A 26843-nucleotide genomic window follows, 5' to 3' on the forward strand; every position below is an offset into this window, starting at 1 on the left:
TCAGTCAGTGGGAATTTCACAGTGCCCTCGCCGCTTGTCCTGATACCGCTCCTGGGCCAGATAGCATCCACTATCAGATGCTGAAACACCTTTCAGTGGACTGCCAGCAACGGCTCCTCGACCTTTACAACCGTCTCTGGGTCGAGGGTGAGTTTCCGTCGCAATGGCGGGAAAGTATTGTTATCCCCATTCTGAAACCAGGCAAGAACCCTTTGGAGGTGGACAGCTACCGTCCCATTAGCCTCACCAACGTTCTTTGCAAGTTGCTTGAACGGATGGTGAGCTGGTGGTTGAACTGGGTACTGGAGTCTCGGGGCCTTCTGGCTTCATCTCAGGCTGGGTTCCGTAAAGGCCGCTCGGCCGCCGACAATCTGGTGAGCCTGGAGTCGGCCATCCGTACTGCCTTTGCCCACCGTCAGCACCTGGTCGCTGTCTTTTTTGACATGCGGAAGGCGTATGATACGACATGGCGTCATCACATCCTTTCTACGCTTCGTGGATGGGGTCTTCGGGGCCCTCTGCTGCTCTTTATCCGAAATTTTCTGTCGTATCGTACCTTCCGCGTGCAAGTCGAGGCCTCTCATAGTTCCTCCCGAGTCCAGGAGAACGGGGTACTGCAGGGATCTGTCCTCAGTGTCTGCCTGTTTTTAATCGCAATAAACGGGCTCGCTGCGCGGTGGGAAATTCTGTCTCCACTTTCCTGTATGCTGACAACTTCTGCCTTTACTACAGCTCTACTGGCATTGCAGCTGTTGAACGTCCGCAAGGTGCAGTCTTGAGCTGTAGTGCATGGTTTTCAGTTTTCGGCTGCCAAGACCCGCGTTATGCATTTCTGCCAGCGCCGAACAGTCCATCCTGAGCCGCAGCTTTATCTTGCCGACGAACTCCTTGCTGTGGTGGCGACCCACAGGTTTTTGGGTGTAGTTTTTGATGCCCGGCTTACTTGGCCGCCTCATATTCGGCAGCTTAAACAGGCGTATTGGCGGCATCTCAATGCTCTGCGATGCTCGAGCCACACCTGCTGGGGCGCCGACCGATCTACCCTGTTGCGGCTCTACCAGGCGTTGATCCAGTCCCGTCTGGATTATGGGAGCCTGGCTTATGGCTCAGCATCCCCATCTGCGTTGCGGGTGCTGGACCCAATCCTCCACAGCGGGATACGCCTTGCCACTGGTGCTTTCCGTACCAGCCTTGTGGATAGCATACTAGTGGAGGCAGGTGTCCCTCCACTGCGGTTACGGTGCCAACATTTGCTGGCCGCTTATGCTGCCCATGTTTTCAGCTTGCCCGGGCATCCTAACTATAGGCTACTATTCCCAGAGTAACACGTTCATCTTCCAGAACGTCGACCCAGGGCTGGCAGTACGATTGCGGTCAGCATCCGAGAGCTTCTCTCCAGGCTTGGGGCTTTACCTCTTCCGCCTCCTTTCAGTGCACCTCTGCATACACCCCCATGGTGTGTGCCTTGCCCTCGCCTTCAGCTGGAATTGGCACAGGGCCCGAAGGACTCAGTCCCTCCGGAGGCCTTCCGCCGCCGCTTTCTTTCCATTCTCGAAACGTATCAGGGCTCTGGCGTTGTTTACACTGACGGCTCGATGGTTGCTGGTTGTGTCGGTTATGCGCTAACTCTAGGGGACCATTCCGAACAACGTTCATTGCCGGCTGGCTGCAGCATTTCCACTGCTGAGCTGGTTGCCATCTCTCGTACCCTAGAGTATATCTGCTCCTGCTCAGGTGAGTCCTTCGTGATCTGTAGCAATTCCCTGAGCGGTTTACGAGCTCTCGACCAGTGTTTCCCTCGTTCCCATCTGGTGATGGCTATCCAGGAGTCCCTGCATACTCTTGCCAGTTGCGGCCGCTGTGTGGTCTTTGGGTGGATCCCCGGTCATGTCGGTATTCCGGGCAATGAATATGTTGACCGCCTGGTGAAAGAGGCCATTAGTAAACCATCTGTGGACATTGGCCTCCCAGAGACTGATTTGCGGGCAGTCCTCCGCCGAAAAGTTTTTGCGCTTTGGGGTGCTGAATGGCATGATCGGATCACACCCAATAAACTCCGTGCCATTAAGGAGACGACGACTGTGTGGTGGTCATCCATGCAAGCCAACCGCAGGGACTTAGTCGTCCTTTGTCGGCTCCACATTGGCCACTCCCGGCTGACACACGGTTACTTACTGCGTCGGGAGGATCCTCCTCTGTGTCACTGTGGGGCGGCTTTGACAGTGGCCCACATTTTGTTGGCCTGCCCCGTTTTAGCTGTGCTTAGGTGGACATTTGCGCTGCCTGATACGCTCCCTGCCCTTTTAACTGATGACCCTGCTATGGCCAGCTTAGTTTTACGTTTTATTTGGGCAGGGGTTTTTTATCATTTAATATGAATGTTTATGTTTTATTTTATTGTTTTGTGTTGATTCTGGCCTTTGGCCTATGGTTTTAAACTGAGTTTTTAATGTGTTCTCAGTGGTTGGCTTTTCCTTTTTTATATCTGTGGTCGGTCAACCACCGCCACACTCCATGTGCCTTTAATTTGTTATGTCTGTTCTTTGTCTGAGTTTTTCTTGTCCTGTGTTGTCTGTTGTCTGTATTATCCATTTTTTACTCTGTGTGGTAGTTTTTAAGTTTTGGAACAAGGGACCGATGACCGTTGCAGTCTGGTCCCTTTAGTCCCACAAACCAACCAACCAACAACCCTTTTGTTCCATACATTCTGCACAATGGATCGTGCTGCTTCAAGTAAAAGGGTCCCTTGGAGAAATCACTTTTGTGGACATTCCCAAAGTACATATTTTATCTAGATATTAATTTTTTGAGAAATCCACTCTTGCTGTGCAACAGATGAATCCATATGTAAATTTTAGAAACAGTAAGCTATAGTAATTAAAGTAGCTGATGGTAGTTGTTGCAGAAGCAAAGGAATTCCTGGCTTCAGATGGCAAACACACTTATACACAATGTGTCAGCTGCAGAAGCAATTGTTTAAGTAACAGAGAAAATAGTGTCTTCAGTTTTGCACTTATTGGAGTATTTCATTCTTTTTTGAAAGATCTGAGGTCAATCAATACAGGTTTTAAAATGATATTGATGGCAAGAAGAAACAGAATTGAGGAAAACTGTTTGTAATTAAAGTATAGTTGGCCTCTAAGTTATAGAGAAAAATACTATACAACTTTAACAGTAATTTAGAAAAATGCTTCCATTTATGAGAACTAACAGGAAAGTGACCTCCATTAGGCTGTAAGTATAATGAAATTGTCATTAAATGAATTTAGAAGGAAAATAAGAAAATAGGTATTCACATTACAACTCTACATGATCTCCATTCAGATATAAATATTTATCACATCTCTTTAAAATAATTGACACATCATTACTACAGAAAGGAAAGTTGCTACTCACCATGTATAGGAGGTGCTGAGTCACAGGTAGGCACAACACAAAGACTGACACAAATAAAGCAGTAAGGCATCAAAGATAGATGACAGAGACACTCCTCCCCCTCCCCCCCCCCTTCCTCCCGCCCACACACACACACACACACACACACACACACACACACACACACACACACACACAGTTGTGTGTGTGTGTGTGTGTGTGTGTGTGTGTGTGTGTGTGTGTGTGTGTGTGTGTGTGTGTGTGTGTGTGTGTGTGTGTGTGTGTGTGTGTCTTTCCTCTATCAAACATATGACACTATTCGCATACCACACCTTCATTTATCACTTTTGTGAAGAATGTCAACAAGTTTTGAGATTTTTTTTTGCCAGAAAAAACCATATCACTGAATGGAGTTTACATTTGGCAGGATTTTTAATTGCAGTACACATCATTAATGCTGCTACTGAAAGCAAATGAGGGAGAGTGTGGCTTCCATCTATCACAGCTATTACCACACAGATCTACTGCATGAGTCAGCACAGTGACTGTTCTGTTCTTACCACTACTTCCCTTGCTGTCTGAAAACAGAATACTATCTGGACAGTCCTCATAGCTTGTCAGGTATTGTGATTACCAAAAATCAGCAAAAAATTCTTTTGTTTAACTGACAACTTACATAAAATTTCTGTTGTTGAAACTATGTATGGTGCAGACAAGTTTAATATGTGAATCTGCAGGTTTGTTCATAGTCGTTGGGGAGAGAGATAATGTGAATTGTCCAGACCTGAGCCATACCAAAATTGTCTGCCCAGAAATGCGTTAAGATGTAGATGCGTGCATGTTAAGAACATTGTTGCAGTTCTGGAACATTTATTCAATTTTTAATTCCTTTTAGTTTTCATGTGCAGCTTAGTATTTGTCTTATCTCCCCGGTGATGCACAACAATGCCGGCATGGTTGTGGTAGCTATTCTCTCTTTGTGTTGACTTCATCTCTGAAAAGGTCCATTTAAAAATGCAAATTCTCATCGCATTGGAAGGTGGATATTAGGATGTAGCTCTGTAAGAGAGTGAAACCTCGTGACTTCTGCATATTATAACGTTAAATTAAAACAGTACTCGGAGAGCACAGTACGTACATCTTTATCACACCATCTAAATAGACCAACCGACTCTGAGATTGGTGAGGGGGAGGCAATTGTGGTACGTAAAATAATTGACGTTTTAGACCTCTTTTTTTTCTTTTTTTTTTTTTTTTTTTTTTTGTCGGCTTTCGTAGATATACTGATACTTCTCTACAATATCTTTGGTACACGGGAATGTTGCAAGATATTTATTTATTTCTGAAGGCCTTTTAAAGAACCTACACATATTCCAGGTTCTGTCACTGAAGATAAGTTGCTGATGAGTTAGAAAACAATGAATGCTTTAACTGTATAGGATGGAAAAAATAATGCTTTTCTTTGAGTGTTTTTAACCACTGTTGTTATAGAGAAACATTCAGGGACATAAAATGAGCATTTATGTATGTACTAGATGGAATTAATCTTGATTTTTTTGGATCTGCAATGGCTAGTCAATAGTGTTAATGTATCTAACAAGTTGACTAAATTCTTCCCTCTCCAGGCCCCAGTGCCCCATCACCTGTTTCCCATGTGTATAACAAAATTTTTCTACATTAATTTACCAGACACAGGTGACAGTTGCATAGGGATGCAGGTAATTGTAATCTGTAGGCACCATATGGTTCACCCAATGTTTGGCTGTACTTATGGAAGTTATTGGTTCTCGAATGCTTCCTCTATTTCTTGTCTCCTACTACTCTTTTGCTGATGACTTAGCTATAGACAAGACATTGTCATCAGCAAGAGTCCCAACTTGACTTTTATGTGCAGTCTGTGTGTGGTGGAGGGGAGGGGGAAGTAGGTGTTTTGTTGCACCACTAATCCCCTTCTAACCTGTGTCTCTGCACTGTTTATCTGAGAGGCATCACATTGTGTATGATTTTACAGGTTGCCTGATACGGAGGGAAACAAAATTTCAGATACAGAATCCATGTGCCAGTCTTCTGCAGACAGCCCAACCTCCTCTTCTACTCCAGAGAGAAACTTGTTGTGTACATCTGTTTCCACTATGAGTTCTATGGACTTTGATAACAGGTAGAAATCATTCAATTGTTTTTTGTTCAAGTATTGGTATTCACTTTCTTTCCCTTTCTAGTCTTCATTCTGTTCTGCTATCTCTGTGTTATTGTGTACGGTGTCTCAACCTGACTATTTGTCTTGTTAATTACCTTTCTTAATAATCATATTACTTTGAAATATTTGTGATCAATGTCATGATATAGACCATGTTATTTATGTGTACGAAGGAATGCCTCTAAATTTTTTATTCTGTTCTCAATATCTGTTGAGGTATTGCATGCCATGCATATTACTCCAATGCCTCATTCCTGGTTCACTGACACAAATTGCAATCCTCTGCCACCAGAAGGTTCCAGATTACAGTGTGGGACATGGTGGTTTGTAATGTTGCTGTGTCACTGCATGAGAAAGATTCTGCTGTGCTCAGGTTTCCAATCTCAGGAAAATGTGCCTCCAATTGAAGTCCAAAGAAAAAGGAAACAAGTGTACAATGATTATTATATTGACATCAATAACATAACAGGTGATGAAAGCTGGGTTCACCATTTTGAACTCAAAATAAACAAATAAATAAAAAGAGCACATCAGTGGAATTCCCCCACAAAGTATTTCCGATGGCAAAAAAGTTCAAGACCATGCCATCAGATGGCAAAATCATGCTCAGTGTTCTAGGATGTTCAAGGTGTGCTGCATTTGGAAATTGTGCCTAAAGGCATCACCATAAACTCTGAAAGGTACTGTGAGACCCTCAGAAAACTGAAAACATGAATTCAGATTTTCCATCCACACATGAAGTGTCCTCTCCCTTAGCATAACACATGAGCACTGGAATATCTGCAACAATTCAACATCTTAGGTTCACTTTCCTCTATCATTCTCCATACACTCCCGATCTGGCCTCATCCACTTTTCATCTGTTTCCAAAACTAAGAGAACACCGTCAAGGACTTCACTTTGATAGCAGTGCCAGCAGATGCGAGGTTGTTGCTCCACCAACAGTGTCAAATATTCTACAATGACTGTATAAAGAAACCTTGCTCTTCTTGGCAGAAATGTGTTCATCACCAGGGTGACTATATTGAGAAATAAATGTGTAGATATGAAGAATAAAGATGTAGAATGTTAATAAAGTTTGTTTGTTTAAAAATCTATGAGAGTATTCACGTAAAAAATTTGGAGGCATTAGTTTTCAGCATGCCCTCATAAACTTTGCAGTTTTTTGCTTACATTTTATGTATTTGCAGAGATGTTATAAACTACTAAATTTATTAAAGAACTTGCCAAAGAAAAATATTTTTAATGTGCGTGTAATCATATTGCTATAAGATAATGAGACAGATTGCTTCCCAATACGTACCTCATGTAGTACTGCCTATATGCACATACAAAGGTACACAACACTATCCTATCTGCTGAAACTATTACAAGGTAATCCACAGGATATTGTCGAGTTTAGCATATGTTTACATCAGTATAACTATTCTACACACATTGTCATTACTGAAAAGGTGAAATACAAGTTTAGTTTTAGAAAGTATATCACCCAAATGGCTTTTGTCATTGGTGCTGCATTTCTGAAGACATTTGCAGAAGCTTCTCATTATGATCTCTATCATCGACTGCAGCTTTCACCTCGCCATTGTTGTTGGAGTAACTATAAGAAACTTTGTTCTCGAGATGGTACCACAGAAAAAAATTAGTTACTGAAAGATGAACTGACCTCACTGGCCATGCTTTGTGTCTGCCAAGTATCAGAGCTTTTGGTTACTGACATGCCTATTCCAATAAAAGTTTGTCTCTTCACACAGCACAAGAATTGTCGGCCACCGTTTAGTTTCTATCTTAGTGAAGAGAGTGGGAGGGGTTAAGAATTGTTAAAAAGATAAGACAGACCACTCAGATGCTAGGTAAGAGGGAGATCCTGTTGGGAAGATGAGGGGAGACAAAAAGCGTTTCCCATACTGTGTGCTGCCTCATATCCCTGACTTCCTCTGGCACATCCACATGATTACTGAATTTATGCATGCGCCATGGACCAACTAAGTCTCAACTCATCTTTACTATGAAACCTCCAAGTAGACACTCTTTCTAGACTGCAGAACTGCTGTCTGTTAGAAACTTTATTTCTGTCAAAAAGGAGAGTTTTAATTTTAATCTAATCGTAATTGTGTACACACATTTCCCTGCATTAAACTCTGTTCTCTATGTAGGATAGCAAAGATTTTTTTCTTCCAAAATTGTAATTGTCTATTGTACAGTTATTCTCAAAATAATAAATTTTATCGGTGAATCAATATTCTGTGAGGCTACTGTTAAGGCTCTTGGATGTCTATACACACGCATTCAAAATATACACACAGTTGTACTTTTTTTCTTTTTTAAGCTCGGTATATTTTGTCTTTTAGAGTTACAAAAATATTGATATGTATATTGGCAATATTTTATTCAAAGATACATCGCTAGTGAAAATGCAAAATTTAGTGCCAATTTTTTTTTTATTTTGTATTATGTTTTTTCACAATTTTCATTAAATATTTGAAATAGTTCTTTTGAAATTATAGTACAGTATAGTACAATATAATTTTATTTTCACTGAGTGAAGGAGTCTTACTACTTTTTGAGCTTTCATCACATCCAGTCTGTCTCTTTGACTGTGTGCAGCATTAAAAACCAATTTTTAATGCTATTTGTGTTCTTTTTCTTCACACTGGCCTTCTTTAAAAACATTCTCTGGAACTGATGAACAAAAATCTAAATGACAAGATTGGTTTTTGCGGTAGGCTGAGACGCGAGGAGAAATGCTGACATAATTGGTGCTCAGTACTACCAACACTAACTGCAACATTTAACTTCACATGCCATTTTAACACCATGACTGCAAGTTCACTGGTATTGCTAAAACGAAAAAACAGAAAAGTCAGCTTGAAGTGTTATAGACAAATTCGATATGTGACGAAACTAAATGATGGGCCCATTGGTTGCCTTTTATTGTGCCACTCACAGTTACAATTCTCAGCAAAGTAGTTATCACCAAGCGTGAATGTGCATTGTTTCCTTTTAGTTCTTGCTCTAAGAGGGATAAGCAGGTTGCTGGCTTCTTGATGTACAGAATTTCTAATGATAAGTCAGTACTTAAATATACAGCTCTAAAACTGGCAGTATATTTACAATGTGCAGCTGGCAATTTTTTTTGGCTGGTACGCCGATATATTTTCTGTCAATATATCCGTAATTTTTTCGAATATATCGTGGACCGATAATGATATTTTATGTCACAGATAGATGTGTTGAGTTACATTAAAAGATCCATGATTTCATTGTTCCACATTATATTCTCATTAGTACATACAACTAAAAATGTGCATTTTACAATGCATTATTGACTTGCCAGTTGAATAAATCACCCAGTTATTTTTTCTGAAACTGTAATAATTTGTTTGCCTGTACATGCAAATCAGATCTACTGATCTCTGTTCCATTCAGATAATTCCTTCATAGTGTACCCTTTTTTGGTCCTAGAATGTATTCATGAACATTATTGTCATTTTTGTACTGTGATTTATTTGTTGACAAAACACTCACAAGAGCTCAAACGTATGGTGAGGCTGTTGTCACTGTGCACAGTTCTTTAGAGCAGTCTACAAGAGATTATGGTGGGACACCACGTAATTCTGTGTAACAAACACTTTTCATCAAGATAAATTACCCTAGAATGGGATTTTGTAAGACGGGCTGTTCAAATGCAGTGCTATGGGGATCGAGCTCTTCTCAGCTAATCTGCGGGCAAAAGTAGGCATGTGTAGGCTACCCACCAGCTGGCACAACTCCAGTCAGCTCGGCCACACCTGCAAGTTGGGCTCCCAGTGAGGGCAGTATAACTGTGTGAGCTGTGACCCAGTTGCCTGACTGCCCACGTGTCAGCTGTTTATCCAACTGTGCCCATCTGTGCCCGTTGGCACCCACCAGCGGGCAGGTGGGTATTTGAGCTGGAACAGCTTACCATTAGACATTGGTGAATGAAAATGGGAAAAGTAGGTTAATTTTTGGCATATTAATATCCAAAATCATATATTAACCATGAGGATACATTAACCACGAAGCAGAAGTTTCAGAACCTAGGCATTTATTTCTATAGCTCCTGACTTTTAGTTCAGATTCTTATCAATATAAACAGCTACGAATCTTCAGTATTCTGATTCCGTTTCATATATTTCTTTACTTGTCATGCAGTATTTCTAATAGTAAAGTTTCAAACATGGCTGCTTGGTTCAGTGACCATTTCTAAATTAAAATTGCAACAAATCAGCCCTCAGTCACAATAATTTTTAGTCTTATTGACCAGGTTTCAACACTTCTAAGAGTGCCTTCATCAGAATTAAAACAATTAAAATGGCCTATAACATAGTTATACATTTATAGGAAAAGACATTATTTATATAAAAAGTGTAAGTACTGACTAACAATAAAAGACAGAGGCAGTACTTACCATGTCACATTTGAAATAATTAACAGGCCAGAAGGGCTTTAGTCACAAAATATATAAAAAGGTGATGCATGAAAGCAAGCCACTATGGGCTGCTCGTCCTATACGGACACAGATTGCAATGGACTGAGGTGCCTCTGTCTTTTATTGTTAGTCAGTACTTACACTTTTTATATAAAAATATCTTTTCCTATAAATTTGTAACTATGTTATAGGCCATTTTAATTGTTTTAATTCTGATGAAGGCACTTTTAGAAGTGTTGAAACCTGGTCAATAAGACTAAAAATAATTGTGACCGATGGCTCATTTGTTTCAATTTTAATTTCTAATAGTGTTTTCAGACCTTGTGCAGTAAAAAATTTCAAGTGTTGTGTTTATATATATATAAAGTGTTAAGTTTCCTCCATTAGAGTAGATTATAATAGTTTCATCAGCAGCAAAGAATGCCATTGCTGCTTCTTGTGTACATGATGCCAGCTAATTTACGTGCAACAAGAATGATGGTAGACCCAGTAGCAATCCTTGTAGTACACTTGTAGTGATTAATCATCATTCTGGAAACGGCATTTCATTGTGTACATTTCCTGTGTTTTTCAAGAGGGGATGCAATGGGTTTCAGTTTAAAAAACAGAATTTTCTTAAATATGTTGTTTCTTGATCTACAGAGTTCCAGTGACATAAAATTTTATCTTGATAGCAGAATTAGAAATTCTTTTAATAAATTGAAAGGGTTTAACTCTGCACTCATTAGCCACATCCACCTTTTCAGAAATTGGTGAAACACTGTAAGTGATTCTTCTTGTTTCAACGCTGTAATAAATAATAAACCATACAATACTCCAGTAGAAAAGATGGACTGTCTTGGTCACATCCAAAAGGAGAAGAAAGGTGGAACACATGAATATTGAAAATGACCAGGACAAAAAGGCAGGATCACTCTTAAAGAATCTGATTGTCTTCAGTTACTAAAAAAAAAAAAATGCAAACAAATTAGTGGCAATAATGCATGCTGGGTAGACAATGCATTTTCAGAAACTGTCCACCGGCCAAACACCAATGCCAAAGATGAGTAATGTAGATACAACACAAAAAATGAAACTATCCACATAAGCATTCACTCTTGGAACCTCTTACAGAAGCAATTAGACCTACATTCAAGCTTCTTGCAGTCCTTGATTTACTGCAGAAGTGTCTACATCAGAAAATAGAATCCAAATGAAAGCATAAATAATTTAAATTGGATTATATGCTCAAAAAGGACTTTCGTGGCCTCAAGATAGATGTCTGTGATACAGTTTTATATTTAACAAAGGGAAATACTAGCAGAATTGAGGTTCTGAAGAGAGTTAGTGTAAATCCATGTGAGTCTGCTGCAGAAGCTTTTCACACCATTAACGTGAGTGGGATCAACAAAGCTGACTGTGTACTGTCTGATCTACAAATAGAGGCGAGACAGATTAGAAAGGGAGAGAAGAGAGATCTTGAGAGTGAAGAGTACCACTATGGAGGATTTTAAAATACAGATAGGACTATTACATGTTGAAATATCTGAACTAAGTATTTCAACTGTATTTTCTTGGTTTTATATTTCTTGCATAACTGGCAACCTTTTATCATAAACAATGTGAGAAGTGCTATGAAATTTTCAGAAGCTGTTTAAAACAAGTAGCTGTCTCATTGAAACTAAAAGCTTTAATATTATTTAATTAAATTCTGAGTTATAGGCTCTCATGTTAGCATGAAATACATAATTTTGATTATGGAGATTTCAAAACTTTGTAAATAATAACAATTTAAACATAAATTAATGATTGTTGTTCAGTGATTTTACAATCCTCTTAGGATCCCACAATATGAAGGTGATTGCATGGTTATAATTTCAGTTACAGTTTTTTGTAAAAAGGCAGTAAAAATTTAAGAATTAAAGTGTGTGGTAAGATACTAAACATGGGCCTTTTATTATTCACAATAAAGGATTTTATTATATTTTTCCATTAAAATATGGCTTGTTTCCTTTGCACATTCAAAATTTTAGATATCTGAGCGGCCATCTTGGGTTGTTAGCAGATGACGCAGTCATTTATGGACTAATAAGTTATCAGAAAATCAAAACAAATTACTAAACAATTTAGAAAAGATATGTGAATGGTGCAAAAATTGGCAGCTGACCCTAAATAACAAAAAGTGTGAGGTCATCCACATGAGTGCTAAAAGAAATCTGTTAAACTTTGGTTACATGTTAAATCAGCCAAATCTAAAGGCCATAAATTCAACTAAATATGTAGGAATTACAATTACAAACAACTAAAAAGGAACACACAGGAAATGTTGTGGGGAAGACTAACAAAAGACTGTGTTTAGATACACAAACAAACACAAACATACACACAAAATTCAAGCTTTCGCAACAAACTGTTGCCTCATCAGGAAAGAGGGAAGGAGAGGGGAAGACGAAGGGAAGTGGGTTTTAAGGGAGAGGGTAAGGAGTCATTCCAATCCCGGGAGCGGAAAGACTTACCTTAGGGGGAAAAAAGGACAGGTATACACTAGCACACACGCACATATCCATCCACACATACAGACACAAGCAGACATATTTAAATATGTCTGCTTGTGTCTGTATGTGTGGATGGATATGTGCATGTGTGCTAGTGTATACCTGTCCTTTTTTCCCCCTAAGGTAAGTCTTTCCGCTCCCGGGATTGGAATGACTCCTTACCCTCTCCATTAAAACCCACTTCCTTTCGTCTTCCCCTCTCCTTCCCTCTTTCCTGATGAGGCAACAGTTTGTTGCGAAAGCTTGAATTTTGTGTGTATGTTTGTGTTTGTTTGTGTATCTATCGACCTGCCAGCGCTTTTGTTCGGTAAGTCACCTCATCTTTGTTTTTATATATAATTTTTCCCACGTGGAATGTTTCCTTCCATTATATTAAAAGACTGTGTTTTATTGACAGGACACTTAGAAAATTAACAGATCAGCTAAGGAGACTGCCTACACTACACTTGTCCATCCTCTTTTAGAATACTGGTGTATGGTGTAGGATCCTTACCAGATAGGATTGACACAATACATCAAAAAGTTCAAAGAAGGGCTACACATTTTCTATTATTGCAAAATATGGGAGAGAGTGTCACTGAAATGATACAGGATTTGGACTGGACATCATTAAAACAAAGGCATTTTTTGCTGTGATGGAATCTTCTCACGAAATTCCAATCACCAACTTTCTCCTCCAAATGTGAAAATATTTTGTTGACACCAACCTACAAAGGGAGAAATGATTAACCCAATAAAATAAGGAAAATCAGAGCTTGCATGGAACGATATAGGTGTTCATTCTTTCGACATGCTGTACAAGATTGGAATAATAGAGAAGTGTGAAGGTGGTTCGATGAACCCTCTGCTAGGCACTTAAATGTGATTTGCAGATTATCCATGTAGATGTACTGATTAAGACTGTAAAGATTCTCTTTAAAGGAAAGTTTACATCTTCAACTATATCGCCCCTAAATGTGACGCTTTATATTATTTTGGTTAGATAGGTATGAAGAACAGTTACTGGCAGGATTTCCAATATTATAACATTTGAGCTTCTGTAAAAGTGTACAGTGGGCTGCACAATCAAATGCAATTCACAAGGCACAGAAAATAACATTGCCACATAAATTTTGTATAATGAGATTTGTGAATTCAAAAATATGTTGTGTATAGACCTCCCTTTTGAAATCCAAATTGTGCGTATGTATCTTATTTTGAGAGAAGTGTGTTGTGTATGTCATATTTTCGAGTATGTTTGAGAAGGCAATAAGCAGAGTGACTGGTGAAGAATTATTAGTATCTGTCTTATCATCTTTCTTGTAAAGGAGTATGATAGTTGCGTATTTCAGTCTGTCTGGATCTATCCACTGCAATAGTGATGCTTGTTGCACGTGGCATTGAATACATTGCTTATATATGCAATATAGTAAGTTGCTTGAGGAGTCAGTAAATAGGATAGAATGCTCCTAATTTTTTGGGGTGCATACTCATGAAAACATGATCTGGAAGAAGCATATTACTTAGCTTCTCAAACAGTTAACTTTAGCTACTTTTGCTCTATGTGTAATTACTATTCTTGTTAAGAAATGTAGTAACCTGCTAACAGATTTTGCATATTTCCACTCAGTATTGTCTTATGGAATAACTTTCTGGGGTAACACACAACTTAAAAACAAAACATTTATTCCACAAAAGTGAGCTGTAAGAATAATATGTGGTGTTTACCCACACGTCATGTAGATACCTCCTCAAGGTGCTAGAAATTTTAACTGCACAGCCCAAATGCGATTACATGTATTTGTTAAAGAAATTTGTCATAAATAATCTGTCATAATTTGAGAAGAACACTGATGTTCATATCTACAACATTAGAGTAAAAAGAGATCTTTATTACTTGTTAAAGCTGTCGGTAGCCCAAAAAAGATTTCAGTATGCAGCAAAAAAAATCTTTGATAATTTATCTGATAACAGAAAATTTATGATAGGCAGCAAAGCCAGTGTCATATCTAACCTAAAATCACTTCTCAAACAATGGAAACTCCAGGTAGGAATATGAACAATGTAGGAAAGGGCAGATTGCTACTTACATTAAAGGAGACATGCCATGCTGCAGACAGGCACAATTAAGACACACTTACATATAGCTTTCGGCCAGAGCCTTCATCGGTAAACACACACACACACACACACACACACACACACACACACACACACACACACACACACACAGCTGCCAACTCTAGCATCTTGGGCCCAAGATGATGGCGTGTACACACACACACACACACACACACACACACACACGGCTGCCAACTCTAGCATCTTGGGCCCAAGATGATGGTGTGTGCGGGTGCGCATGCGCGTGTATGTGTCTTTGCTGATGGAGGCTGTGGCCGAAAGCTCTATGTGAGAGTCTTATAGTCATGCCTGTCTGCAACTTGACATGTCTTCTTAATGTAAGTAGAAATCTGTCTTTTCCTAAATTGCTAAAATCATTTCTCCTGGACAACTCTTGTTCCAGGGACAAATTTCTGTCCAAAATCTGGTAATCTGTAAAAAAAATAAAGATTTTTAACCACAGTTGCATGAGTAGGAATGAAAATTAATGTGTGCACTAATGTTAACAATAATCATGTATACATATCCTATAAACTGACTCATTCCACATCATTTCGATGAAAGAATTGTTCAAATGACCAATGGAACTTGTGTCCAATTAATGAACTAACTAAATAACTGGGATATTAAGTCCATGGGAATTTTTACTTTTGATGAACTCAGTTAATTCTTAATTTCTTGACAGAGCATGGAATAATTAATATTTGCCTCTGTGTAAGTGCCATTACTTCTTTAATGTATTCTATTATTTGGCCCCTTAGACGGTGCATAACCATCTTCTGAGCTACTTGTAGGAAATGATTATAAAATATCCTTGCTGCCTGCCTGGTATAATTTATTACTGGCCTCTTTGTAGTAAAAAAAGTCGTCATATTTCTTAACTGATTTCCAGCGCATCTACAACCTAGTGCCAATAGAGATTTAATTTTATTTGAGTTATTAATTTCAGACACTGTACAGAGGTTTTTTGAATTTTTATCACTTCCCTTCAGATAGTAGATTCCTATGACTGTCCTTCTTTGCTGTTTGTGCTATCTGTTCCATAAACTTTTGCTTTCCTTACACATGATATTTTGATTTTGTAATCTGAGGCTTTTTTGGTGTTTTATTAATGTTATATTTTACTGTTTTCTACAGAAATCAGCTATTGGAGAGTGATATAAATCAATCTGTGAATACCGGGTGATCAAAAAGTGAGTATAAATTTGAAAACTTAATAAACCACGGAATAATGTTGATAGAGAGGTAAAAATTGACACACACGCTTGGAATGACATGGAGTTTTATTAGAACAAAAAAAAAGTTCACAAAATGTCCGACAGATGGCACTGGACAGCAAAACGTCAGTGACTGCACATGACAATCGTGTATAAAAGGAGCTGTAATGAGAGAGAGAATCAGATGCGCCAGCAGTCACAGCATGTTGATGTTGCCTGAAGAGGTGCCTTTAGTGAACCTGTATTATCAGAATGGGGAATGTGATACGATCCTATTGCTATAGGAAGGGGATTCGAACTGGTAAAGGTCAGTTGACAGATGCAGCTGTGGTGAGAATGATTTCGAAGTTCGAAGCCATGGGTTGTTTAGACGATAGATCCCATAGTGGCAGACCAAGCACAAGGCGTAATGCTGCTGAGACAGTTCAGGAAGAAATGGAGACTAGTCGGTTTTTCTATGCACGGGGAAGTCAGCGCTCGTGCAGTCACACGTCACACCAGCATTCCACACGCTACTGTTTGGTTGGCACTGAGGTGTACCCTCCGATGCTATCTGTACAAAATCCATCAGCATCATGAACTGTTACCTGGCGATTTAGTGAAGTGGAGGGAATTTGCGGTGTGGGCATTTCAAAAGATGGCGGAAGATGACGATTGGTTGAGTAACGTGTTGTGGACCGATGAAGCTCATTTCACGCTCCGAGGGTCTGTCAGTGCCCACAACTGCAGAATTTGGGCTACTGAAAATCCTAGAACTGTCGTGAAAACTCCATTGCATGACGAGAAAGTCATGGTATGGGTTGGATTTACCACATCTATTGTTATCGGGCCTTTTTTCTTCGAGGAAATGAGTGATTCTGGTTTTGTAGCTGCTACCGTGATGGGTGAGAGGTAGGCCGATATGTTACAGAATCGCATCATCCCCAGCCTGGCTGATAAACATCTGCTGGAATGTACAATGATTGTGCAGGATGGCACTCCACCCCATATAGCTAGACATGTGAAAGATCTCTTGCGCGCGTCGTTTGGTGATGATCGTGTGCTCAGCCGCCACTTTCGTCATGCTTGGCCTTCCAGGGCCCCAGACCTCAGTCCGTGCGATTATTAGCTTTGGGGTTACCTGAAGTCACAAGTGTATCGTGATCAACCAACATCTCTAGGGATGCTGAATGACAACATCCAATGCCAATACCTCACCATAACTCCGGACATGCCGTACAGCGCTGTTCGAAACATTATTCCTCGACTACAGCTATTGTTGAGGAATGATGGTGGACATATTGAGCATTTCCTGTAAAGAACATCATCTTTGCTTTGTCTTACTTTGTTATGCTAATTATTGCTATTCTGATCAGATGAAGTGCCATCTGTCAGATTTGGTTCTAATAAAACCCCATGTCATTCCAAGCATGTGTGTCAATTTGTACATCTCTATCTACATTATTCTGTGATTTATTCAGTTTTCAAATTTATACTGACTTTTTGATCACCCGGTACATTTAATCTGAAATTGTGATCTGTCACATTGAACCCATCTCTCCAGTCAGCTTTGAAATTTCGTATTTTCTGTTCCGTAATACTCTGTTTTTCCATATTACCATCAGGTAAGTTATTTAGGATGGATAGTTGCTTGTTGTGGTCAGGTGGGTCATTCACTTCTTGGTAGACTTACCTACTTAAATGTTGTCATAAATGTTCTGCTTACCTGTGTAATATTGGTGGGAAAATTAACTACAGAATGCAGATTATAAGTGTTAAGCAATATTTGTGAATTCATTCTTGTGTCTGAATCTTTCATAAAAGTAATATTTACTATCTAGTGCTTTATTTGCTTTGAAGCATTTTAATATTAATATAATGTTGTTACTATTAGTTTTATTTTGATTATAATCAAATTATATACCACAATATTTTGTGTTTCTTCTATATCTGAATCAAAAGGAATTGCAAATGTGCATTTGAGGCAAACAAATCACAACTTTTATATGCAGAAGCCGTGTATCGTATGGCCACACTCTGTTAACCATCTGACATGGTCCACAAAGCACAGAGCTATCCTGATCATGGAAACAAGTAAATGACCAACTTATTAGAAATTGTGTCACGTATACAAAATCATTGTGTATGTCACAGACTTCCTGGCAGTGTTTCAGATCATACTGAGGGAGATGCAGAACAGGATGTTATTCCTGTTAGAAATGTCTTTATTGAAGAAAGCCATCTTCCTCCTTTGGGTGTGATAAATCACCCACCTGTAGCTGTAGGAGATTCTGCATTTATCATGAAGGACATAAGACACCCATGGGTTCTTGCGACAGTACAGGATATTGTGCCACAAAATAATCAGGTCAGTTGCTTACACCCCTAGTAATTCTTCATGATCAGTTGATTAAGAGAGGACTTGTATTTGTGACAGGAAGCGTATAGTGCATGGAACAGTAAAGTTTTCTGTCCTTACATATTATCACAAGCCAGGTTTATTTTTGGTTTAGTTACGAGTGCATATAATCAGACTTTTGTTTCTTAGGCTTCCACTATTTATGTTGCTTATATCTGCAGTTATTGTAGAAGTTTGTATGGCAATTAGTGTGCTGTAAACATGTAGATGTGTACTCAGATAGCCAATATTTATCATTGATACTGATTTTACTGTTTTCATCACAAACGATGCAGTTGTTTGCACACTCATTGCTTGCAAGTTAGCTGATCTGCTATAACATTCAGTTATCAAACCAGCTTCCAAATGAAATTTTGGCATTTTGTGAGGTATACATTAAAGTGAAAGGTCTTCATTTTTTGCATCTCACTGAATAGTTGGTTGGTTTTGATTGGATTAGAAATAGAAATAGAGAATTATGCAAATAACAGATATGCCTTAGACATTTGTTAATGTCTGCGCAATGCTGTGGTAGTTAAATAAAGCTAATGGGGTACCTCATTTTATTACTTTGTAAACCACTATGCATGTACATTTGACACATATAATCAAAAATTTAGCCCATTCTTATAGTAGTTGGGAAAAGTAACCTTGAAAACTTTGGACTCAATACTGATTGTAGTTGATTTTGATTATTTAAATATAATCCTCCCACTTTACACTTGCACTCCTGTCCTGCTCGAACAGTATATCATTCCTAGTTAGTATGTTGTACTTGTGCGTCACCCATTACTCTCCCATAATCTGATCACCATTTTTGTGATTGCTAATAATGTAATATTTTCATTTCAGAGAATAAGCCATATATGTACCAAGTTTGCATTTGTTCAATTAGTGCACACAACCACAGCAATTCATTTCATCCTATATTCATATTTTTCTTACATGCAACACCTTAAGGACAGATTCAAGTTGTTCTGAGGGCAGCAATCATTGGTGGCATGTACCACTCAGATATTACATATGCTAGAAATTTGTGCTTTAATTTTCCGAAAAGAAATTAAAACTGAAACATAGATGTGATTGATTATAACAGATGACAGGTCCTTTCATTGTTATGTGTTGGGTTTCAAAAAATGTTGCTTTTTAACTGTGTTATGTAAGGCGCGTCCAAAAAGAAACAAGTTGGAGGCATACAGTACCTGTATATTAGAAGTATTGACCCTGGCTGTTGAGACACTTGTTCCACTGTGATACAAGGCGGTGAATGGCTGTCTCATAAAATTCCCGCAGCTGCTATGTTAACCAGTTCCACACGTACAGCTGGATGTCATCATCCACATGAGTGCAGAAAAGGGAACCAAAAATGGTTTAATCACAGGGAGAGAGATCCGGACTGTATAGAGGGTGGCTGAGAACCTCCCATTTGAATTTCTGTAGTAGTGCTGCGACTGTGTTCTCTGTACGAGACTTTGCATTGTCGTGGGGCAGAATGACCCCATGGGTGAAATTGCCTAGTCGTTTTGATTTGATCGCTTGGCAAAGGGTAGTCAAGGTTTGTGAGTAATGCTGGGCATTCTCTTTTGTCCGTACTGCAGGAAGTGAATCAGAAGGAAGGAATTTTTGGTCCCCTTAATAAAGCTCTGAGGGGCAAATGATTCACCTCGCATGTCGACATCCAGCTGTATGTTTGGAACTGGTTAACATCGCAGTCCCAGGAGTTTTATGAGACAGTCATTCATCATCTTGTGTCATAGTGCGACAAGTACCTCAACAGCCAGGGTCAATATTTCTAACATACAGGCACTGGTTTCTGTAATTATGCCTCCAGCTCATTTCTTTTTGAATGCCCCTTGTATTTGTAATTATTAATCATACTTCTAAGTCATTTGAAGTATACTGAGGGTATCCAGTTCAGCCACAGGTTGGAATAAGAGAATTTTATGTAACGTTAAACAGAAAGATTAATTTGAAAATGTAATATGTTTTGACTTATTACACAAAATACAACTGTTTATATACTGCATGATATTGTTTATTGGCACTGAAAAGTCTTTTTGCATCCATCAAGAAATCACAACAAAATATGAATATAGTAATCTTTGTGCATCTTTGTGGAATGGTAAAAAATGGAAAGCTCATTTGAGAGATAAGAAGAGTATGCTTGAAATTTGTTTTGGATTGAGTAGTGATTAGTTCGTACCCAGTAAGAATTATACTCACAGACTGCAATAGTCCACTGTTATCTTTTGTTTCCACATTATTCTCTCACACATGTAGTCACGGACCTGATCTCTATCTTATGGGTGACGTAACATGTCTCACCACTTCAACAGACCACATATTAGATCACACATGAACAACGTTAAATCCTTCTATGAATCTGTATGAGTCTGAAGCTATGCACATGTATCCTAAAGATATGCAGTACAGATACTGTGAGAGTATGCTACAGCAAGTACACTCTGTGTTATCTCCTCTACATCATCAAGGCAAATTCACAACATGGTACAAGGTCTTCTATTGCTTCCCATCTTTCTCTGATAGGTCTTTAAACTCAGACTCATAATCAGAATGTTACTCTTGCAGGTAAGTATTTATTATTTACAAAGATATATGGTTTATTAAAAATAAATGGTGTAAGTAGAATAAATATTACACAGATTATGTCGCAGTTCACCATAAAAACATTCAGTTATACATTTCAACACATTGTGTAATTAGTATTTATCTGAGTTTTGTTGTGATTTTGATTTGTGACATGAATGCAGATATAGATTAATTGTGATAAAGACCTATTACACCTTCGAATAAATTTTGATGACAATCATTCGGATAAAGTGTTTTTGTGACAGAAATCATGAATTATTACCTTTTCTTATTCAACAGTACTGTCTCATTCTAGTTTTGGACTTAATTAATAAATTAATAATTATCATCGGAATTAAATATGAACTGCTTAAATTCTTGCTTTTTTACATACACGGAACTTTTTTATTGGAGAGGAGAGCTGCATCCCAGTTTCATGTTTTCAAATTAGTGATGAGATCAGTGAGTATTTAGCAAGGTTAAAGGATATTAGTCACCTAGGACAAGCTGGGACTGTTACGTGTGGCATTGATGTGAGTGTGAACTTAGTGTTGTGCTATGCTGCACCACTGATGACTTTGGAGTGCAAGTTAGTAAAACCATCATGGAACTGAGCCAGGAGGTATTGAATACATACACAGTCTGCCAACATACAGAGGCAAAGTTGGTGCAGTTTCAAACATAAATGTCCCACTAGCAAACTTTGTCAGTGACACATTATGTGAAACCCTGGAAGGCTGAGTGGAGCAGCACTGACTGATCACAATATCATCACTGGAAGGAAAACCCAAGACACCACTAAAAACGTTTGTATAATTGCAATATACAACGTTAAGAATGTTAACTAGAAAGGGATGTGAAGGGTGTTTCATTGTCCAGGAACTATATTGCTGGGTGGTCATGCAGACTGTAAAGCACAAGAACTAACAGTTGCTATACATAGGGCAGTGGAGGTGTCAATATCTTTCATGAGAGGAACTTGTAGAGGTGCACCTTGTATCTTTACCAACACAACAGAAATTAAGATACTGAACAAAGAGATCTAGGAAACTCAGCCAGAGAAGCATCACCCAAGAAGAATGAATCTGAGGGCTGCACACATATGGCCATGTTAAACAACATTTTAGTAAGAATTATGAAAACAAACTTGCTAATGGAGACAATTTGTGGAAACTAACTTTCCAACCAGTCCTTGGGGAATACCATACATAAGTCAGCAAGAAAATTTTATCACTAACAGTCTTGCCCCACACTCAAAAGAAAGGATGAGAAGTTAACAGAAACTTGTTGTCAGATTCCGTCCTAATAGAAACAATGCTTCCTTACAGTGCGGAACAGAGCAAGTCAAAAGATCTGCAGTTTTAAAACTGGAAAAGAAAAATCTTTTGGACTGGGCAGACTCCAAATAGGAGTAATACAAGCCTTACATGTCTTACTATATAACTATCTGTGGAAGATGTACTGTAAATGTCTCTGCTAAGGTAGTGATTATTAGTAAAAGGCAAGAGAAGTTTGTGACTATTCCTGAATACAATATACCAAATTGTTTCCTGTTTGCTCTTGGCAAGTTATTTGAAACCTGTTAATCAAAAGAATACAAGATCATACACTGGTGTGAGCCATCAGCATTGCAGATTTAGAAGTGGCAGATCAACTGAAAATTCAATAAATAAGGCAGTATCACTAACAACAGACATTTATTTTGTGTGTGCTCTTGCAGTGGGGACAGGTATTGCTAACACTATCAATAAGTTATGGCTGTCATCTTCTTTTGGCTAGTTTAGGAAGTTGAAGTATCCAGAGGCTGTTTCCATGGGAGACATGCATCTTTTATATGCCCCGGAAAGGAAATGATGGAGATCATATTGGAAGACTGTCCACAGGGATCAGTGTTTTGTCCAGAGTTTTGGGATGTAGCATTGAAGCACATACTTCAGTTGTTATTTGACAACAGTAACATAATTGGACTACTAACATTTACAGTTTACATGATGGTTGTCTTATGTGGTGACCTAAGAAGAATTATAGAAGACAGATTATAGAAGACTTCGTGAACTTCAAGGATGCTGTCAGAGTGTCAAATTGTCACTAGCACATCAAAAATCTATGTAGCTCCTGTGGAAAGTACCTTGTCAAGGTACCCTAAAATAATGTGAAACATTGTAAAATTAGTAGTAGTTCAGTAATGAGATTTGTCCAGTACTCCTAGAGGAATGCTGTAATTTCACATCTTACATAGAGGAGACAGGTAAATAATGTACAAACGCACTGCACAATATTATAAAAACCATAAATTTTGTCTTCCCTTGAAATCTATCAGGTCATGCGACAGTCAAGACTAGTATCACTTGTAGAAACTGATTGACCTGGTGCACTTTGGCTAATACTGCAGCTCTGCTATCCAGGAATGGCAAGCAGGTCTTCTCAAGGCATTCAGTCACATAACATATCAGCATGTTGCCATACTGGCAACACAGCATTGTGTACAGATGCAGATAAAGTAACTGAGGTCAGTGATGACTTGAGTAAAGTGAATTTCAAGACTCTACATCAAGTTGGGACACTTTCAGAAATCTCATAAAGCAGCACTTTCAGCAGATTTTGTTCTCATTGTAATATAATCTATAGGCTGTTGGTTGTGTGTGATCATATTCGACCTATAAATTTTATGACCATTATAGGTTCAGAAAAGATGACAACAGCTCACTAATTTTGATGATACTGTTCTGAATTTCTAATGGACCTGCTCTTCAGATTCCCTCCATGGTGTGCAATGCCAACACGCAAAAAACTTCACTGTAAATTAAATGCCATTAAAAAGTGTGAGCCGTACAAAGTCAGAGGGAACCATACATAAAATATCCTAGTAAATGATGTGACAGTTATCTCAACAAAAATAAGGCAGAATCATTGAGTATAAAATGACAGATGTGCAACCACCAAACTTTTACATAGGTATTTCAGTGTACTACTCATGACAAACTGTTCACATGCTTAACTCATTATTTGTGCTTATAACTTACTGATGTTGGGTTGCTCCCATGAACTTCATGATGTATATAAACCCAAAGTTGGTTTTTTACTTATGCCACTGAAAGTTAAGAGAGCATTAAATGTGACGGTCTTGTAATTTGTTGATGTCATAGTCAATACAAAATCTTTGTTGGTGTCTTCCATATAGAATGAAATCATGATGATTAAGTTGCTCAAAATAGTCACAGATAAGCCATAGTTCAGTGCATTATTAATTCAAATAACACCTGAAACCCATGATCAGTTTTGAAATATTGAGCATTCTGTGCCCATACTTCTTATTTGTGCAGATGTCCATGTGTATGATTGCCAAGTGTATTGATTAGGATCTTCTGTAAATATGGTCTATGTATTTTTCTTTATGTGGCACGTCCTGCTTTATATGATGATATCCTCACTATGGATCTGTGAAAACAATAAGTGTATCTATTAAGAAATAAAATGGAAAGGAAACCATTCACCCATAGCTGACTGATGTATGGTGCATGTTGTTGTATATTGTCGTTACAAGAGTAAAATAGCATAATATTACAATAAGTTTCAGGGTAAACAAATGTTTACAATTTGATTTGGTTCACTTCTTTTTGTTTTCAACAAAATGTGATAACGTAGTAGGCAGTACAGAAAATTTTGAACTCACTCTCATTTTTGTGGTTTTGAAACAAATTTGTGGTTTTCAGATTTTGTGATTACTTTATTATCTCTTGCAGTTTTGTTTGATTCAGACATAAGAGGTGGTGGTGGTAGTGGTGGTTTTGGTGATAGTGATGGTGGTGATGATAATGATAATGTTGGATTTAGCACACTCAACAGCATGGTCATCAATGCCCTCACTGCAGATATCAGACTTGTCAGTGTTATTGGGTGCACACATAAGATCTACATACATGTAAATGTTAGGCAGTTTTCTCTCAACACCCAATGAGACACTTGTGCACATCAGTTTATTAACAAAGATTGTTATTTTTATCAAATTTTCCTTACTCATTTGGTATTTCAGTGTTCATGGAGGCGTAGTCCATCTTTGCAACCAAATTACAGGCTGTTTGTTTTTTGCCATATATGCTTCACTTATTTTATGTCTGAAACATCTTAATTGGCCTCTAATACATGTTTGTTCTATGTGTATAATAAATTCATTACGCAATAATTACAAAAATGTTACTATATACCAGTGTTTTCTTGTTAGTCTTTTGCTTTTCAGGTTAGAAACAACTTCTGCAGCAAAATTTTCATAAGGTTAAATTATCATTTGGTGTTACTTACACTTTCTGATGGTGTCAAACCATATGTGTGTATGTGTGTGTGTGTGTGTGTGTGTGTGTGTGTGTGTGTGTGTGTGTGTGTGTGTAAATGTCTACAATTTGTAGTATTGTCGACTTTCAGGTGTTGGGCAGAGGCAGAATGGCTATTGTCATATTTCCAGCTTCTTATATTTCCATTAGATCTAGTTTTGAAATGTCTGCCTTCATGGTTCATACAACATGGCCTGCAATGAAGGTTATGATTTAATACAAATGCTGAAAGAGAAAACCAACCAAGATTTTAATTGTGATTCTTCAGTTTCTCCCAGCGTATTTGTTGCTCGAACAGTCCATGGGTATACTGCCGGTTCATAATGTCCAAAGGGCACAATATTTTGGTGATCAGACATGTCACCATCGTCAGGTGCGCTGAAGAACTGAGCTCCTGAGTACGGGCGGCAGATTTAAATCCTCTCCCTCCCGCGGGGTGCTCTCTTCGCCGTCCGCACTCGCGCGCCTGTGGTCGCGAACACGTGGGTGTCATAATATGTCGTAGCGTCTATGTGCTTGCTACATCTGCCCTGGTCGCCAGTTCATACTTCTTACTGAGAGTCTTCTTAATATCATTCAATGCGAGGTCCGAAGCCTTGCTGAGATTGTAGCCACGATCTGGTTTGAGATGAATATATTTGTTTATATATACATATATATCACAATAGTATTGATCATTTCCATGTTAATTATCTTGAGGAATCCAGAAATCTCAGCTGCTACATCCCTGGCAGTAGCCTGGGGTCCAGGAAAAATTCTTACAATATTCTTCCTTCTCGTTTTGCTTGTGGTAGAGCTAGTACTTTTCCTCCATTTACAAGTTTTGTCTCTTCCCACCAACCATTCCCCAATAGAACCTGGTTGACAATTATTGTCTTCATTTTAATCTGACTCATACTCTTGTTCAGTTTCAGTGTCATGGTCACTATGGGTAATTACCTTCACTTCGTCATCAGTATCATCATCCGATATAGTGTCTGCATCTTTCATAAAATCTGGATCTTCATTCAAGAGCCATTTGAGTTCTTCATTAGTTAAACACTTTCTTGTCCTTAAATAAAAATTTATATTGAACACAGGCCATATGAATGTCATACATAAAATAACCGCTATGTTCGAAGATGTAAAAAAATTCTTACATGACCAGTCGCGCAGTGCACTGAGTGCACCAGAGGTGACAGCATTGCAGTAAATTCTCTGTTTAACAAATTCCTTAGCACTGACAATTACTGCAGTGCACATAATTTGTCAGAACAATAATTAAAGAATATGTCGAGTTTCAAAGGTCTACATTGTTGCCAACATGTTGGATATGCTGATTATATAAATTTGGCGCACTCTGTGCACAGGTGCACCTGCTCAAGGGTTAAGCAATGCATAATTGATGATTCTTCAATATGTTTGCTATTCTGTGTGTTGATTTGTGTTTGTTTGTTTTCATTCTGTTAGTCATGTCATGAGTGTTACTGCTTTGCGTTTCTGTGTTTACTGTAGTGTCTGTATTGTTCGTGGGGTTTTGTGGTGTTTGTGTTCTTTGCTTTTTTTTTTCATTCTTCTGTAGTTGTGTGTTGATTTTATGGTTGAGTCTTTGTAGTATGTGAGTGGTATAACCATTGCTTTTGGATATGGGTTGTATCGTTTCTATGTAATTCTTTTTTCATAAGTTTCTTTGC

The 26843-nt window shown here is 38.5% G+C and overlaps 1 protein-coding gene across 2 annotated transcripts in view; it reads left to right on the forward strand.

Moving 5' to 3' along the window:
* The window catches only part of LOC126427372 (histone-lysine N-methyltransferase eggless-like), a 377652-nt gene that overhangs the window by 222182 nt on the left and 128627 nt on the right, over nt 1-26843 (forward strand). For both annotated transcript variants that reach the window (XM_050089720.1, XM_050089721.1), the window contains exons 10-11: nt 5387-5533; nt 18022-18223. In XM_050089720.1, coding sequence (XP_049945677.1) covers nt 5387-5533; nt 18022-18223 — 349 coding nt within the window. The remainder of the gene's footprint in view (nt 1-5386; nt 5534-18021; nt 18224-26843) is intronic.

The sequence above is a fragment of the Schistocerca serialis genome, chromosome 11 (genome assembly GCF_023864345.2).
Source record: "Schistocerca serialis cubense isolate TAMUIC-IGC-003099 chromosome 11, iqSchSeri2.2, whole genome shotgun sequence".
NCBI classification, from domain to species: domain Eukaryota; kingdom Metazoa; phylum Arthropoda; class Insecta; order Orthoptera; family Acrididae; genus Schistocerca; species Schistocerca serialis.